The sequence below is a fragment of the Dipodomys spectabilis genome, unplaced genomic scaffold (genome assembly GCF_019054845.1).
Source record: "Dipodomys spectabilis isolate Male_0828 unplaced genomic scaffold, ASM1905484v1 ptg000783l, whole genome shotgun sequence".
NCBI lineage: Eukaryota > Metazoa > Chordata > Mammalia > Rodentia > Heteromyidae > Dipodomys > Dipodomys spectabilis.
The window spans coordinates 29,716,776-29,736,683 of NW_024871460.1; the positions used below are offsets into that span (position 1 = coordinate 29,716,776).

Consider the following 19,908-nt stretch of genomic DNA (forward strand, 5'->3'; position numbering starts at 1 on the left):
AAATAAACATTGCAAGGCCCTGGCAGTAATGATATTAATGTGCTAGTAATTGTCTAGTGGGGGAATAGAAAACAGAGTTTGAGAAAAGGAAGGGAAAATGGAAATATTGGGAAAGAGTGAGAAGGGGCTAACACTGCTGGAAAAGAAATGTACTCAATACCTGATTTAGGTGACTGTAACCCTTCGGTACCTCACCTCTACAATATAATTTTTTTTAATATGGCCAACCCACCACATGAAAAAAATAGTCAAGAAGGGCACAGAGCTTTTTTCCAATTCTTATGAATTACAAAAAGATATAGTCAAACACAAAAGAAACCCAGTGGTCTGAATTCTCAGACCTGAGCTCTTATAAAACTTTCCTTAAAGGTCAAATACTACTACACAAATCATATACAATATCACAAAGGACAAAAGCCTTAGCAAAGATTTTTGTTCAATCAGATTAACAATGGAAAAGCCAAACCACTGCAACCAAATCTATGAGGGAATTTCATTCCTTCGTGGGAACATTTGCTACCTGAATAGTTGCATATGTTCTTTATGAAAAACATAATTTCAATGAGCACAGTACTGCAAATCTTTTCTTATTCAGCAACCATTTTATTTACTAGCACAGAACAAAAATATGTACCTTCACATTTAATAAAATAAGAAAATTATTCAGATCTTCAAACATGCAAAGCAAGCATTTCAATATATACTCCTGCCTTTTTTGTTTTAACATTTTTAAAGTCCATTTTGTACTAACAAATCTAGTAAAAAGATACTTTTGAACGAATACTGTTTCTTGTCCAAGAACATTATGCTTCAAGTATTGCCTTTTATAGAACTCATTGTTAATGTTTGTTTTATATATTTGTTCAATTTTGTTTCTAGATATTTAATATTTGTGAATGCTATTATATATTTAATCTTTTCTTCCTTCAAGTTTTATAGTTATTACAAAAAAACACATTTTTAAACACGAATATTGCAATTTGTTCCCAATTCTTTATTTCCTAATAATTTTCTCACTAACTTTCCACAAAGGTTCCATGTATTTCAAAATAATGAGACAATAATGATGTTTTTGCCTCTCCTTTAATAATTTCAATTTGTTTCTTGTTATTAATTTGACTTAGGAATATTAGCAAGCTCATAATCAAAATGACAATGCTTCTGGTCTTTTCTGTAACTGGCATCTCTTTTGGAGATATAAGTCATTTTACATGTTTGAAGGTTTTCATCTATTCATATTTGCTTAAGAATGTGTGTCAGAGGTATATGTTTACTTTCTTCAATGTTTCAAGTTAACAAAAAGAAGATGGTATTTTCCTTCATCTGCATTGTACTGAAATACAGCAACATCTTGTTTTGAATTGAAGTAGCTCATCAAATTTATACTGGTATGGGGTTCTTAAAAGCAATACCACATTACATTTCCCAATATTATTTTTGAGGTTTCTACATTGATATTCACATCTGAGATCAGTTCGTAGTCTTTTTGGTATTATCATTGTCAGTATTAGAGTCCATGTCATAATGAATTTTGAAAGAGCATCGGTATCAGCCTGTTCTTTGCAATTTGATCAAATTAAGCAATTTTAGACCTATTAAAATATTATACTATTATTTCAGTATCCTCCTGGTGCTTAGAAAGGAACTCTTCATTATTCTAAAAGAGGTTATTCTGCTCTCATTTTCAAAATAGGTAAAATCAAGAAATTAAACTCAGCCAGACATTGGTGTCTCCGACCTGCTATACCAGTTACTTCACAGGCGGAAATCAGGAAAAATATGGTTTGAGGTGAGCTAGACCCCACTACAACAGAAAAATATGACCATGTTTGTGAACACTTCTGCTTCAAGGTGTAGTGGGATACATAAATAGGAGGATCAAGTCCTAGTCAGCTTGGGCAAAAAGTGTCCATAGCAAAAGTGGCTAAAGGACTTGCTCAAAAGTGGAGTGGAGAGCCTGCTTAACAAGCTGGAGGCCTTCAATTCCAACTCAAGTGCTACCAAAATGGCGGGGAGAAACTAGCTTAAACTGGCTGCTGGTTGCTCATGCTTGTTATCCTAGCTACTCACGTGCTGATATCTAACAATTGTGGGTCAAAATCAGGCCAAACAGGAAAGTATGTGAGACTCTTATTTCTAATTAACCAGCTGTGGCCCAGACAATTGAGCATTAACCTTTAGAGAAACAAAGCAAAAAGAAAAGTTCTGGGACCTGAGTTCAAGTCCCAAGACTGACACACATTAAAAAAAAATAAAATAAAAATAAAGTAAAAGAAGAACACAGATTTAAATCTGAATGTTTAAAATGGAGTTATAGATATGTTTGCCTTAATATAGTATTGTTCAAATTATTTGTGTTAGTAATAAATTTCTATGTCCTCATATTAAAAGAATGTCATAATTTAAGACAAATTATAAGTTTTTCACAACCTAATGTTATTTGTATAGCATTTTATCCTTTGAAGAACTAATCATTTTAAAAGGTGCCATTTTTTTAATCTACTAAAGAAACATAAGAACAAACACTACAGAGCAAATCTCCCTGAGATACATCATCACTTCCTTTTTTTCTCAGGTAACCCACATTACAAACTGATGCTCAGCAGTTGAGGTAGTTTTTCTAAGTGATAGGCTGTGCTTCTCATGCACTAAAAACTATTGATGGATCCCTCATCATTGGAAAACTGATCTAAGTCATGTACCTCATATATCTTCTCTTTGGAACTATGTTTTAAGTATTCGAGAAATGGCCTGAATAAATAAGAGAGCAAAATACTTCTTGAGCAGACCAGCTTAATCTCATAAACAAATCTCTCAGTGCAAAATGCTTGAATAATTATCACTACATTTTTCAGACACTTGTCACTTATTCTTGGACAGCAATCAAAATTTGATTTATATTTTTCTTTCTATGGTAAATATTATCTCCAGATTAAGTTCTAATAATATTTTCTAAAATAATATTTGTCAAACAAATGCAAGTAGATTAATATTAATCTAAGATGTGTATAGAGCAGGGAACCTTCTCAAGTTTTCTATCATTGTCATTTCTAAAATAGGCATTAGGTAAATACTATTTTAATATAGAGGCTTGCCAAGCTTTCTGGGTAAAGAATGACTTAATGTTAAAATAAACATCAGAAAGTGATACTACTTTCAGAAAAAAAAAGGTCAAAAACTAAATAATGAAAATGATTTTTGAAGTATGATCTTTGAGAGCTTTAAGCAGCACAACTTTAACACATAAATCTTAAAATTATGCGAATGTATAAATTATCTCTGAACAAATGCTAATCTTATAGCTGCATGAGTCTACCTAAGATTTTCCTAAAAGTTCTAGCAAGGTTCAGTATCTAAAAACAACAAAAGAGAGTCACAGATCTTTGACATGGCTGCCCTCTACTGACCCAAGATTTGTCACATTTAATAAAGTAATTGTATAGAATATTATTATCTAAACATTTCTAGTCTTCTAAAATGTTTAATCTAATCAAAGTACCCAGGTAACATTATTTCTATGCTTGAAAGGAGTGTATAACATTATTTAAAATAACTACTTGTGTGACTGGTAATAAAATGGAAAAATGCAAAAATTGTAAATAAGAAATATAGTAATGTAAAAATATAGAAAAATCGATCAACCCAAGCAGAGATATGCTGTGATTTTGCCACTAACTCAAAGCTTCTGAAGTCTTGAATAAGTAGTCGTTTGGGTTCCAGAATGTGTAGAAATGCCACTATTAGAAATTCAGAAGTAGGCCCGATGCCGGTGGCTCATGCCTGTAATCCTAGCAACTCAGGAGGCTAAGATCTGAGGATAGCGGTTCAAAGCCAACCCGGGCAGGAAAGTCCCTGAGACTCCTATCTCCAATAAACCACTCAGAAAATCGGAAGTGTCGCTGTGGCTCAAGCGGTAGAGTGCTCACCTGAGATGAAGAGGACAGGGACAGCGCCCAAGCCCAGAGTTCAAGCCCCATGACCGACCAAAAAACAAGAAATTCAGAAGTAGCAAAACCTTGTCATGTGAAGAGAGAGAAGAAAGGGGTAACATTGTCCAAAAAGACATGGACTTGTTATTTGATTTATGAAACCAGAACCCCTCTGTACATCATTACAATAACATAAATAAATAAATACATACATACATACATACTGTGGCTTGTCCCATGACAGAAATGGTATACATGTAACCCACACACAATCCTGACAGATGAAAGGGAGCAAAATTGCAACCTTGAGCAAGACAGCATCATGTTCAAAATAGATTTTTTTTCTTAAACCACTCATATAGTGCTTTAAGGAGAAAGAAAACAGTAAGAGAGAAATATAGTTTAAGAAGATAAGAATTTATTCTAGTTATTGGTCAATCCAATATTGATGTATGGATGAGAGGAAGATGGAGAGGAAAGAATGAAAAGGAAGAAGAAAGAGAGAGATAAAGTGACTGGGAGAGAGAGAGAGACAGAGAGACAGGCACACAGAGAGACAAGGAGTTTTGCTTTGTAGAAACAATGGAAGCCTTCAAAGGTGTTTCTTATCATAAGAATCTTGAACAGTATCTATTCTAGAGATTTGAGAAAATCCATGCAAGGGATTATATTTCCTGTCAGCATTGAAAGCAATCCCAAATAGAAATACACTGTAATGGTAGCTGTCTCTGAAACACGTAGAGGATAATCTGCCATTTACAGATGAATTCTACTAGCACACGACTCAGTTTTTGGTTTCAGGAAATAATAGTTCTGATGAGGGATGGAGAAGCACAGATGGGTTGGGATTAAGATGAAACTATCACAATGAAAGCAAACTATCACAATGAAAGCAAACTATCACAATGAAAACAAAGAATATTCAGGTCCAAGAGAGGAAGTCTTCTTGTCAGTTCTGCTTTATGTAATTTTTAAAAGTGTTCTTTAAAGAACACTTTCATGAAGTATGTATTTTTGTTTTCTCCACATTTTGGTAGAGAAATACCCATGCTGGAGTTCAAAGAGAACTTCCTCATTTTCCAGGGACAGGGCTGTGATCCAGCATCAACTAAGCAATAAATTCTATCTTCAGATAGAATGAGTTGTTAAGAGCATAAGTGTGACTTAAGCCTTGCAAGTAAGTCACAGTAGATTTTCCTGGAGCAATCAGGAGAAGATAATTATCACAGGGACTGCTGGCTATGAAGATAATATAACTACACCTGTAGCATGGGAGAATTTGCTGGAGCCAACACAGAACAATGCAGAACCAGACAATGGAAAATAGACTTTGAGTGTGATTGAATCAACTCTTGAATCTAGACATTCCTGAAAGATAATTGGCTAAACTCAGTTACATAAACCAATAAATTATTTTACTTTTAATTGTTCTCTTGCTTTGTTGAATTTGATTTCTGTCACTAACAATGCAAAGATGTCTAATAGAACTTATTAAATTTAATGCCTATTAAGCCTACTTGGAATATCTTTTGTACATTCTGAACAGTGATGTTTTTAGCAAAAAAATTCTCTTAAAGATAAATTACATTTTTTTTTATTTTTTTGTTGGTCATGGGGCTTGAACTCAAGACCAGGGTACTAATAATCCCTTAGTTAGCTCAAGGTTAGCTCTCTATCACTTTGAGACTCAGCTATGCTTGCATTTTCTGGTGATAAATCTGAGATAAGAGTTTCATGGACTTTTCTGCCCTGACTGACTTCAAACAATGATCCTCAGAGCTCAGTCTCCTGAGTACCTAGTATTGCAAGCATGAGCCAGCCACCACTACCCTGCCAAGGCATGAAATCTGAATCCTAGTAAAAATGTTTTATTTCTTGTACTTCCTTAAATTAATACTGGAATTGATAATATACAAAATATTTGAATCTCCAATCAGTGGATCCATATTCAAAAGCTGACTGATTCCAACACTTTCTTGTTAGACCTACTCAAGATGCTTCTACTCATGGAAAAGAATACTTTTGTGTGTTCACTTTCACTCTAATGAATTAATTGAGCTTTAGACTTTAGAAATAAATAAAGAAAACCTCCATGCTATGTTACTCTTCTTTGTGTTCCACTCTTTAACATGCATAGCACAGAGAACCCTACATTCCTGACTACTTCTACCATTAGGGCTCCATCTTCATCTAATCTCCATAGGGAAAACTTCCAGCTAGTAAACAATCCCAGGAAGACAAAGGATTCTGCTAAATCACTCTCACAGGTGGGAGGTGAAGATAGTGCAGCACAATGTTTGATACAAATTGGTTCATAATTGAATAGGTTGCCTTAGGATTGCAGTGAATGAATTATGTTATAAACACATTTATTTGCTTATAAGCATAATGAATAGTTATCATATCCTAATATTAAGTCAATATATCATAATACAGAAAAATTCAGTTAATACTCTGAAGCATTAACAATCAGCAACACTTGGGTTATAAATGTTTTATAAGATATTTATTATTACTTATTTTACAATGTCTTTCTTGTGCTTGCTAAGAAAGCATGCTACCACTTGAACACTGACCTCAGGATTTTCACTTTTGTTATTTTTCAGATAGGCTCTCAGACTTTTGTCCAGTCTATGACTATGATCCTCTTACTCTACTTATAAGCTTACAACAATACACATGGCTTGTGTTTGTTTTTGTGCCAATTCTGGTCCTAAGACTTAAACTCAGGGTCTGGGTGCTATTCCTGAGCTGCTTTCCTCAAGGCCGATACTCTACCACTTGTGCCACAGCTCCATTTCCCAGGTTTCTTAGCAGTTAATTGGATTTAAGAGTCTCATGAACTTTTCTGCTTAGGTTGGCTTCTAACAGTAATCCTCAAATTTCAGCCCCCTCATTAGTTAAAGTCATGGGCACCTAGCTGCCCATTTGTTCTTTATAATAGGGTCTTGCTAACCTTCTTTTTCTTAAACCTGGTCTGGTTTTGAACCAGGAAATTCCTAATTCACAAGTAGCTTGAATTATGGGCAGTTAAGCATAATATAAATTATGGAGTTACAAAACTAAGTATTTGGAGAGTTCTTATAAATTTTTGCTAAAATTTACTTTTTTGGGGAGGATTGGTTGTGGGGCTTGAACTCTGGGCCTGATGCTGTCCCTCAGCAATTCAGCTCAAGGCAAACACTCTACCACTGAGCCACCTTCCCAGCCCCTAAAATTTACTATTCACTGAACTAAATAACATGATAATTCGTCATTTCTATTGATTAAAATATTTGTATATTTGATTTAGTGAAAAAATGAAATTTATTTTCGTATGTTTTGGCGTTAAAATGTCAGAAAATAGAGTTATGCCAACTTTTTTTCAAAAATAGTCAGAAACGCACTTTTAAAAGAAAAGAGAACATCAAAAGTTAAATGCAATAGTCAGAAATATAATTTTGTCATTAGAATGTGAAAGAGATGATGGTAATTTGTGAGACTAAACAGACGTAGATGAAACTCTCACCCTATAAAGAGCTTCAGCATTTGCCTGCTTTGGCTCATGTAAATGTTTATTTACTCATGGGAAATTTTAATATTTTATTATTAAAATATGTTTAATTGTGTCCTATTTACTTCCAGAGGATTTGACTTAATTAAATAAATACTTAATTCATTTTAATTTAATTACACCTTAGGAGCTGAAATATATTTAAATCACTAGTGATTACTTTTTACTTTATATGACTATTTAGCATACGATTCATCTTATCCTACTATTAAACAGTGAGCTAAGTTCTGGGTGAGAAGTTAAATTATGCATTTTTGCAAACCATTCAAACCTGAATAAACAATTTGTCTAATTTTAAAATCAATTGGAAATGAAATCTATAGTTTCATACTGCATGGCTATGTCAGTTTCTTATGGTTGCGACAACTGCAAACTAAAGGAATTAAAGAATAGAGAATGAGAAAGAGAAAGAGAGGAAGGAAGGAAAGAAGGAAGGAAGGAAGAGGGAGGTAGGGAGGGGGGAAAGGGAAGGGGAAGGAAGGGAAGAAAGAAATTAACAAAGAAAGAAAGAAAGAAAAAGAAAGGAAGGAAGAAGAAAGGAAGTTTCTTCTCTCATGGTTTTACAGGTTCAATGTATGAAGATATTAATTAGCAGAATCTCTTTTCCTTTTCTAGATTCTTTTTTTTAAATTGTGAAAATACCGTACAGAGGGGTTACAATTACATGAGTAAGGTAATGAGTACATTTCTTATCAAGCATTGTTGCCTCCTCCTTTGTTTCCCCTTCCCATCCCTCTCATCTTTCCCACCCCTCCAACCCAACACCCCCCTGCCCCCCCACCAAAGTTGTAAAGTTCGTTTTTCGACATAATGCCTTGTACATCTCATTGTTGCAATGGGTCCACATGTATCCCTATTTAAACAATTTGTTTTTTCCCTTCCCCTCCACAAAGTATACCAGCACCCCTTTTCTAGATGCTGTTGGCTGCTTCCATGCCTTGAGATCCCTTGCCTTCTGAATACATCATTTCAATAGGTTCTTGTTTTCATATGGCCTTCTCCTCTGAGCCTAAGCCTATCTGCATCTTCTGATCCATGTGGTGGCACACTGGGTCCACCTGGATAGTTCCAGTGGAATTATCTTTAGTTCTTGTAATTGACACTTTGCCACATAACACTCATTATTTATCAAATGAGTATGTATTTTCAATTTCACAATTAGCAAGTCAAGATATCACAGGGGAATAATTTTATGCCTATCACAGGGTGAATAGTATAATCTAATTATAATATTGGAATTTATATGAATCAAACTGTTCAAATATTTGCAATTTTTCAAGCATATGCTTCATAGTTATAAATTTTGCTCTTCTTGTTGTTGTGATTTGATTTTTTTCATATGATTATAAGAATGAAGGATCTAAGAGTTTTTTTTTTTTATTTCTCCTGTATTGCTTCATTGACCCACTTGATTATTCAAAAGTGAATTGTTCAGTTTTTCAGTGATTGAATATTTATGTTGTGTCTGTTCTTGATTCCTTTCCTAGTCCTAGTTTACTTGTTTATGTCTAAAATATAATCTCTCATTTTGAAAGAGCTATGTGAACTCCCTAGCAAGTGTATCCTCTATGTTTTGTGAAATATTATGTAGATGTTTGTTAAGTATATTGGATCCATAATATCTTTTGATCTTGAAGAATTTTTTATCTGAATGACCTCACAATAGATGGGAAGAGGGGAGGACATTGAGGCCACCCACAAGTGCTGTTGTGAGCTTTTATGTCTAGTATTGCTTATTTTACAAAACTGAGTGTGTTGGCACTCAGTAAATACGGTTTACAATTGTCACAATCTCTTGATAATTTTTTTCTCAGTTGAACAGACCTTCTTTATCTCTTCTGATTAATTTTGTTTTAAAGTTTGGTATTTTAGATGCAAGAATTCCAGTGGCGGTTCCATTGGAAAAATCTGCCATACTTTCCCTTGAAGCCTCTGTTTATGTTTACCAGTAATGTACATTTCTTGTAGGCAAACAATATTTTTTAAAAACTTCAATCCAGTAATCTATTTCCTTTTATTAGATATTAGAACCAATAACATTCAGTTATTCTTAGTGCATACATGTCAATTCTTTGTTAAGTGTTTTATTTCTCTCTAGTAACCTTTTATCTACCATGAAGTTAATTTAATGTGTGTATAAATGTATACCTATATGTATGTATATATAATTTGATGTGTGTATAAATGAATATCTATATGTATACATATATGTATACACATGTATGTATTTAAATCATTTATATGTATGAAGAGTTGATGAATAAATTAAATTAGTTGTATTTTCCACACAGCAACTGGGAAGACTCTGATGTGATACAAGCTAAAATGGCTGAAGTTACAAGTAACATCATAGACACTCATGATATTCATGCTCCCATGGTAAATAAAGCAAAAGTAAGAAGTCTTAAGAATTTAACAAAGGAAATAGAGCCAAGAATAAGCTTTGGTTATTTCAGAGACTGTCAAGGATTAATTCTAAACTCTATTAAGCTTTGAAATAACTAACAAAATCCCTCTGAAACTTTATCCAATATACATTCCTGAAATAAGATCAAAATACACATGATTATGCTTTATAAATCATACTCCTGCTAATTTTAAGCCCAGATTATGAAAATATAATTTGAGTTACATCCTCTGCATTTTCTGATAATAATTCAATATAAATCATAAATGGGAAAAGTATTATATTTGATCCTTTTCTGAGATAGTAATTTTGTCACTTCCCTTGAAGAAAATTAGATCATTGTCACAGAACGTATTCTTCACTTTGGAATGTTATTTGGTTATTTATTTTTGCGGGGGGCGGGCAGGGAGCTGCTTGTTTTAGTTCTCTCTATTTTCCTTAATTTGACTGCCTTCTATTTATTTATTCATTATTTTATATTTTATTATCTATTTATATTTTATGACTTTGACAAAGGGGTTTCACATAAACATAACAGTTAATGAGTTCAATGTCATTCCTTCCATTGTGTTCCCCCATCTTTTCTAACCCTATCAACCCTCTTTTTACCTAGTTCTCATGTTTTATTTTTTAAGTAATTGTACAGAGGAGTTTCCATTTAAGAAACAGTTTATAAATATAACATATATTGATCAATGTCATCCTTTCAACCATCTCCCAACCCACCCCAGCCCTCACTTTCTTAATTTTATAAGGTATACATTAATTTTTAACTACATTTTCCCGTGTTCTTTTCCCATGTTTTTTTAAACACAGGTACATTGGATATTAGGACTGTATTCACCCATCCTTCCTTTCTCCAGTAGGTTGCATCTCTTGATTCACACACTAGCAAAAGATATCTAACCTTCCTTATGTCAGTTGTTCAATGGCCCTGTTTAGTACTAGGATGGGAGGAATGCTTTTGGTAAGAAGAGTACCACAGTAATGAAAAGAGGCTTGAATGGTATTCAGATAAACTTGCCATTCTGCTCTAAGCAGGATATTTCCTGAGGTTATGTGACTATGAGCATCATGCATTCATATGTCTGGGAATCAGAGAAAAGTATTTCTCTTCTACTTATTCGTTATAACAACAAGTTATCCAATGGAAGATATAATTTCACAGACACTTTTGTTGCTTTTCAAGACATTTCCCATCCAAAATGGCAATTGAAGTCAGTAATAGACTAAGCAAAAATGTGCAAGGTACAGTATCGTTTTAGCTCTCAAAGGCTAAATGGAAGTTTTTTACATAGATATTAGACACATAGAGATAGATACATTATTTACAGAAACTAGTAGAAGTAGTATCAATCCACTCCCGCTAAATTCCATATTCTTTTGGCTCACATAATTCAAAATATTTTACATATGGTTTCTTTCTTTTCTTTCACTCATGGACATAATAACAGTAAAATGGTACACTGATGAGGTGAGATATTATTTTTATAGAAGATGATCAAGAGAGTGAGGCAAGGACCAGTTTTTAGTTATTTCCAATAAAGAGGAGAAAGCTTAGGATATACCAAGATATTCACAGTCAAAAATTTACTTTATGCAATCAGTAAAATGTAGACACATTTTAAGTGTTAAATTCCCAATTATAATGAGTTTATTGTTTATTATTCAATACATGTTTTCAATTTTAAAATGGCATTTATTTTTGGCATTTATTCACAAAGAAAAAATCATTTATTTTAAAAAATGTTACTATTACTTAATTTTTGTAATCAATACAAATACCTATATACTAAATTAAACAGTTTACATGCTGTATTTCAAACATTATGAATAAAATATGATTATAAGACTTGAAGGAAATTTTGAACATATATAATCCTATCAAATGTACTCAGCTTATTAGAATATCCCTGTTCCTTGAAGCATGAACTGACCTCTAATGATATTTATTTTTCCAACTTTAACAAAAAGCCTACTGTATCACGGTAATCTGTATTTCACTTTCATGTTGCATAATGATTACTTTTAAAGATATATTTATTAAATCCTATGATTTTTGAACTGTGTTGTTATTACTAAAACAGTCTCTTGTAACTCAGCCTCATTCTTTTTAAAACTTTCTTTAATTTAGAATTGAGTCTCACTACAACCACAGATGTAGGATTTGTGTGGAAATACTGCCTCTAAACACTTCCTTTTCCATTATGATTTGGGAACTAGCTCGTCCACTGTTTTATTGGGAAGAGAAAATTGTAAGGTTTCACTCTTTTCTCTGTTGTTGATGTCTGTCTGCTCTTAGGTAAAAATGATTTTTACTGAAGAAGATCCAAAACCCTGACCTATCCTGCTGTGGATCTTCTGATGTTAGTGGGCAGTGTTTAGATGGTTATCTTTGGTGCACTTACGATCAGGATGTCATCTACATTTTTAGTGAAAGCACCTCAGGAAATCCACATGCCTTTTCCATGCTTAATACTGAGGTTCTTCGGTGCTTATATTCTCTTATCTAAGCCTCCATTGTTCTATGTACAGGTGAGTTTGCCTAATCTAAACGATTAAAAATCCAAAATTTAAAAAAAATCTCAAGGCCAACAAAATTTCACAAACAGAAAATTTCACCTCTTGATCTCATGTGAAAGTGCACAACACAAATACACTAAAAATGTTACTTAAAATTACATACTCCATGAATGTATTTGAAATATAAGTAAACTGTATGTTGAAATGAGTACACTCTCCAAGATACTTCATTATACATATAAAATATTTCAAAATTTTAAGAATCAAAATTTGAGTTTATTTTTTGCAAGAGTTTTGCATAAGAGTTACTCAATCTGTAATTGTTATTTTTCTCATTGGTAATATTAGCACAGTTATAGGCTAACAAATGATGCTTAGTTTTCCAATCAGAACAACTGGGAAAATGACCATAACATTTTTTAAAATTTTTTCTTTTCAGTTTGTCTACCACTGGAACATCCAGGTTGGGCAAGAAGACCAGGTTGAAAGAAATTAAGAGATAATCACACCAGTGTAATAGCACTATTAATTTTCCATAATCAAAATACCTAATTCAATATTAATCAATAGGTAAGTTAGAAAACAGCTAATAAACCACTATGATTTAAATATTGAAATTATGACAATTTATAAATTCCAAAATCATATTGTAATGTAAAGAAAAATTATCTAAAATTAAACTCACCATGATCTGGAGGAAATTTTTTCCATTTAGTGAATGAAGTTAGTTCATATATGGATAAAGTAGGCCAGTTTTCATAATAAGGACACTTACGAATCAGTTTCATCTTTTGCATTTTATCATACTTTGAATTTTCCTGAAAGAGAATGTAATTTTCAAACTTCTAGTATTAGGTAGTGAAGAAGTAGGAGAGAAAGAAAAGAAAAAAACATTAAGAATAAATGAGTATAAAATACATTTCAACTTTATTGAGAAATTTTAATCTTCAGACATGCTTTTTAAAACTCTATTTTCCATCTTTCTTTCATAACATTTATGCTTCTATAAACATAAGCATTTTAAACCCTGTCACAGTCAAGACTGCATTCAAAATGTATATCTGATAGTATCATGTGGGTGATACTACTGGAGAAATAAAACCAAAAATAATTTTAAGTCAGCAATTTTAAAAATCAAAACAAATTAACAATTTGTACTTGGAATAGAGTTGAACTCTAAGAAAAATATCACATTATTATTAAAAATAATACTATAAATATAATTTCCTTACTACAGATGAAAAGTAGGAATAAGAATATTTTATATTCTCTGATATTAGCACTGGACATGCCAGCACCCTGCAGGATCTGTACAAGGGTTAAGGCCTTGCCAAAAAAAACTGAAGGCAGAACCATGGAGATTCTCCTCTACCATTCAGAGAAACTGAAACAGAGAGGGACATTTTAGAATTTTACTATCAGATTAATTGTTTTGCATAAATGAATCATCTTAAAGCAGCAGAATTAGGAGACCAGAATTCAGTTGTGATTACATACTCATGCAACTCTGAGATTGGATGTCTGTTATAATTTTGAAATACCATTCCTTTACTCCAAAATAAGACTAAGATAGAAGAGAAGTAGAAATTCTAGTCATTCGATCATTTAGTATAATTTTGCTTTGATAGCCAACATGCTTTGATACCCAAACACCCACTTGCTGATTTACTGAATAAATAAATAAGCTTAAAATTCAGGGGAAAAAATAGTCAAAAATGTATAGATGCATCCAAAGAGAATTTGCTTTCTTCTCAAGCGCTCACTACCAACAGAAGCTTCTTAAAATGAACATCATCAAATAAACCAAATCTTTATGTCTCAAGGTTACATAAAAATTTAAGAATAAAAAGATGTGGACAACATACAGTCTTAAAGTTGGCATAATCCTTGGCTGAGATTTTCAGAATTTCACAATCTTCTTCTGTCACCACAGATAATGGAAATATTTCTGTATCAGAACCAGATGTTTCATCAAGGGATCCAAAGGTATTCCATTGTCTGAGCTGTAAAAATACCAAATGGAGTAAGCTTCATTAACACTTACAAAGAATATGTCAGTAAGAGCAATAAGAACACACTAGGTGAGTCTGCAAGGTGATAGTAATACAAACAAGCTCCAATCCTATGAAATAAAAGGCCCCAAATAGTGTTTTCATGGATAGCTAACTTCTCTCCGATGTTACATTTTTAGGCAAGAAGAATTTCTATTCTTTGCCAAGATGAAAAAAATAGCCTAATAAATAAATGACCTTCTTTTTTTATACTCTCTGATTCATTAAATGTCAAGATAACAGTGTGCATACAGACACTTTACTTACTTTTGATAAACAAATGGAGAACAATGGTGCATTTGCCTACATGCTCTTCATTTTTGTCATTACCCATTGCTGTTGTTGGTGAAACAAAATAAAAGTAATGAAGAAAGTGTTACATGGTACATTAATCATTGACATATACATGTGTTTGTGCGGATTCCTAAGCTAACATGTGAAAGATAAATACCAAACTTGGAAAAAAAGTACTATCACTACAATATATAATGCACACTATGATGTTATAGTCTACATACATAGCTAAATAGAAGGTCTATGCTCATGCTTACCTGAAAAAATCTAGTGAGTATGTGAAGCGTGTGAGGCATATGTGAAAAAGATAAAGGAGCTTTTTAGAGAGCTTCATCTCTATTCAAGATGATCTGAAAGAACATCCTCAAGATGATATGAGATCAAGCCCTCTAACTAAAACCACACAAGATTTGAATTTGTTTCTGTTTTGCCTCCACAGAGAACTGAGCATGATCTGCAAGTCCATAAGACATTTAAAATGGACTTACTACTGACGTCCAAGTGCTATCAAACTGGGCCAGCATGCTGAGGAACTGGAATCTGAGGGCTTGTCAGATAAAAGAGCAGACAATAAGAGTCCTTATTCACACAAGGTGAGGACCAGGATGAAACCTCTTTCCAAAAGCCTAGGAACTTAGAGGGGATATAATCTCTGGGGAATGTTGACTAGAAAACCTCTATGCCTAAAAGGTAGGCACATGGAAGTTTGGTTTGTAGCTGTCAAAATGGACAGAATTCTCACAAAATCAGGAACTGAGTTCTGCAATAGATATGTTTATTTAGATACAAACATGATTGAAGTTGAAAATTAATATTTAGCCACTGTCAGAATTCCTGGGATCTAGGAAGGTGCAAACTTTAAAACATCATTTTAAGCCAGGGAGAAAGGATTTCCTCCTAGAATGCAATTCTTGCTGGTGACAAAATTATAATAAAAAATTATAAGCCCCATAAGTAAATAGACCAGCTGAGGAAAAGTCATGACCAAACAGGAATAAAAAGATCAACCCAACTCCAGACATTTAATATAATTACACTATAAGAGGGATGACATATTGGCACAAAAAAGGCATGGACAAAAAAAGATATGGAATTAAAAAAGATTTAATACAGAAGGAAAACATGTGGAGACTATTCAGCATAGAAAGTTCAGAAGAAACCACACAAGTATGAGAAAAATAATGCATAAATGACAATGCATATAAATTTTCCAGAATTGACCATAGTGAATCTTTAAAATGAAAGAAAATACAAAATCTAGAGGTACATGTTATTAAATTTTCCGACTCAGGAACTGGAATACTTCCTTATTCTTTCTCCCTTTCCAGTTCCTCCTCTAATATTTCTTATGGATCAATAGTATCAAGTAGATTTATTTCTACGTATGTGTTCTGTAAATTTCAAAAATTTACCCAAATTACCCAATAAACCATAAACTTCTATGACTTTTAATATCATTCCTAAAGCTTTTGTTTTTGACTCATCAACCAGTATCACCAAACTTCCTAATATTTATAATTATGAACTTATATAACTTTTAGTGCTTTTTATATGCCTAATTATTTAATGAATTATTGTGTATGATACTAGTAATTGTAATTTTTCTATTTTCTTCTTTAATCATCCTTAAAGTACTCAGGAAAAATAACTTTCAACTGGATTCCATATTAAATTAAAACATCAATTTACAGTTAGAAGAAAACAAGATATTGATGGTAGTCATTTTGTGATACAAATTATTTAAAGATGTATTTCAGGAGAAGTGCAAGGAATTTGATTTGGTAGACATAAATAGGATTATTGATGAATAATTTGAAATATCTAATATAAAATATCTTTAAGAGATTAAAAATGCTTTTAAAATAGTAACTCAGCAAAAAGTAGAAGATGGAATTAAGACATTTAAAAATACATTCTGAGACTAAAAATGAAAACTATTTTTATAGATTTTCTTCATTTAAATTACAATGTTAATTGTTAAGAAACTCTAACTTTCTAGATGAATAAAATTAATGACAAAATCACGGGGGTGAAGTAAAGGACATTTGTTACAAATATGGCAAATAAAAAAGGTTAATATTTCCATTGTCTAATTTCAGGCCTAGTGTCTCAGTCCTGTATTCCCAGCTACTTAGGAGGCTGAGATCAGAGGTTTGCAATTGGAAGGCAGCTCAGAAAGAACAGTCCTAAAAGGGTGAGGGTCAGAGTTCAAGCCACAGTACTAACATGCACACACACACACACACACATGCATGCACACATATGCACACTCACACACATACACACACTTTATAAACTTGTTAAATAAATAATAAACACAAAAACAATTATACAAAAAGCCAAAAATATTCAAACAAACCAATGATTGATTTCTAAAAAAGAACCAAAGTCATTTGCTTCTTTGCCAAAACAAAAGAAACCACTTCAGTCTCAACGTGAATACAAGAAAATGCAATGACAGTTTCAAAGCCATGCTTTTTAATCTATTAAATTGGCAATATTAAAGTACTCCTATCTTATGGATATATATACATAATATATATACACTCATATATATATACACTCATACATTTCTCTAGAGGCTGTAAACACTTTAAAACTAGGAAAAAGACATACAATATTTCACCAAGAAACTTTTCTCAGAATCTATCATAAAAATAAATTTATTTAATATATTTTAACGTTTATTCATATATACATGAAAGTAAATTCTATACATAAATTATATATAATATATAATTATATAATATAAATTACATAATATATATTGTTTGTGTATTTTAGCATGGAGAATTCTTAACATAAAAAATCATATATTAAAAATCAACTGTTATTAAGTCAACAATTACAACAGCCATCCAAACTAATATATTTGCTTACATACTAAATCAGTTCACAGAAAAGTATTTCAGTGTGTATTCCAAGCTGTTGAAGCTCATGTTAATGTATTCAAGAATAAGAATTAGAGCTAAAGTGTAATATTAATGTTTTTCAAATATTCTGTTCTTTACTAAATAGCAATTGAGAATATTATATATCAAATTTGCAAACTTTATAACACTCAAAGATGCCATTTTCAATTGACAGTTAAATCATTTCCAATCCATGTACAAAGTCTTTTAATATTTTTATATTATACAAAAATAGCTAAAATGACATAATCATATGTTTATAGTTGTTACTTCTGAAAAATGCAGATAATTATCTTTGTCTACTTTATACCTCTACATTCTCAGAATTTTTCTGTACATACAGAAAATTTTAAAGCTGACTATAATCTACAGTTACTTAAATGAATGTTAGCTCATTTTTTTCCAATTCTTTAAAAAGCATCATGTGTGAAGACAGTATAGATACCTTGTTTTGGTAGAAACTATTTGTCCCATTTCTAAACTCTTTTGTTATTTTACCAAAAATAAATGTATAGCTGACTTAGTTGAAAATTATGTATTCTCATGCTGAAAATGTTTTAAACTGCTACAGTGCTACATGACATAGATCACCTGCTTCTGAATAAGTGTCCATTGTTTAAGTATTTCTCTTGAACAAAACCATCTCTAGATTTATTTTAAACTGCTCCTACAAAAATAAACTTTTTTAAAAAACAAAGAAGAATTTCTTAAGCATATTTTTCTGCTTGCATTAGGTTTTCCATTGCTTCTAGCTTCCAGGCATCCACACATTAAGCAAGATCAATAACTAAAATTAGGGCTGCTATTTTTAAACCAAAGAAAGGTCTTGCTCTAAATCCTGTGGAATATATTATCATTTTCTTAAGTGTCTGAAGAGGCAGACAGAATATAAAAAGCTCTTCTAGACCTTAGGCTTATAACCCAGGTCCATGGATTGATGTTTTCGAAAACTCAAACCCCAAATACTCTATTGCCAGGCAAATTTATGATTATTTTATGTTTTTTGGAAATTTTTGTATATATTTTTATTTTATTCTCAAAGTGATCTGTATACCCCTCATAAGATTAATAAACCTTCACCAAGTGCACAAGCCTCATATTTTCTGCTATGATTTAGACTGGTTTAGGTAGACAGTCCACTCATAGCTGACATGGTGGCATATGTTTCTATCATACTAGCTTATGGGCATTTCAGGCAAGAGGATCAAAAGCTTGAGACCAGCATGGGCTATAGGAAGAAACAGTTTCACATAAAGCAGAACAAACAAGACCCAACAAAATAGATGGATGCATCATAAAATAGTTAGGAACATACTGAGTTTTTACATATATCACATACTTATTTGGAATTTGGATCATAATGGGGTGAAGTAGCGATATCTGGAGGATAGGTTCAGAAGCAAACTGGATGTGAGGATGCTCTATTAGGGAACTTCTGCACACACCACCTCTAGGGAACTGGTAGGTGTGCTTCAAAAGGAATAGCTAGGGTATATTTGTTCTAGATCTATAATCTGAGCCAAACATGAATATATGTTGAATTAGAGAAAAATAAATGATCGCTCAGGATAATATGAGTGACTATATATTTTCAGCCAATATGGTGCTCAAATCTTTCCTCACAAAAGGTAGGGAAAGGTTTGAAATTCTTTTAAGGTAATAGAAAAAAATGTCAAAATAAATGTATATTAGAGAATATCTTGATTCTGGTTTCAATTTGCCAAGAAAGAAAGAAGGAAAGAAAGAAAGAAAAAAGAAAGAAAGAAAGAAAGAAAGAAAGAAAGAAAGAAAGAAAGAAAGAAAGAAAGAAAGAAAGAAAGGAAGGAAGGAAGGAAGGAAGGAAGGAAGGAAGGAAGGAAGGAAGGAAGAAAGAAAGAAGAAAGAAAGAAGGAAAGAAAGAAAGAAAGAAAGAAAGAAAGAAAGAAAGAAAGAAGGAAAGAAAGAAAGAAAGAAAAAGAAAGAAAGAAAGAATAAAGAAAGAAAGAAAGAAAGAAAAAGAGAGGGGTTCCGGGAAGATGGCGGAGGAGAAGCTGGAATATGAACAAGCTCTTGCATAGAAAGCAGTTTTAGAGTTCCAGTGAACAGTCCTAAGCCAGAGAATCACACCAAGTGTGCCATCACAGGACAGAGAGTTAGACAAGAGAGGGAAAGCCAAGGCAAGAAGACACATGTGAGCGCTTGCCAGCAGCCGACGCGACGGCGGAGGCAGGGTTGCAGCAGAGACCTCAGCCGAGGCCGT

The 19,908-nt window shown here is 32.5% G+C and overlaps 1 protein-coding gene across 1 annotated transcript in view; it reads right to left on the bottom strand.

Annotated features, from left to right (window-relative positions):
* Positions 1–19,908, bottom strand: part of Cnbd1 (cyclic nucleotide binding domain containing 1) — a gene marked incomplete at its 5' end in the record, with an annotated part of 128,316 nt that overhangs the window by 62,091 nt on the left and 46,317 nt on the right. The window contains 2 exons of the mRNA XM_042672980.1: positions 13,098–13,230; positions 14,278–14,415. Coding sequence (XP_042528914.1) covers positions 13,098–13,230; positions 14,278–14,415 — 271 coding nt within the window. The remainder of the gene's footprint in view (positions 1–13,097; positions 13,231–14,277; positions 14,416–19,908) is intronic.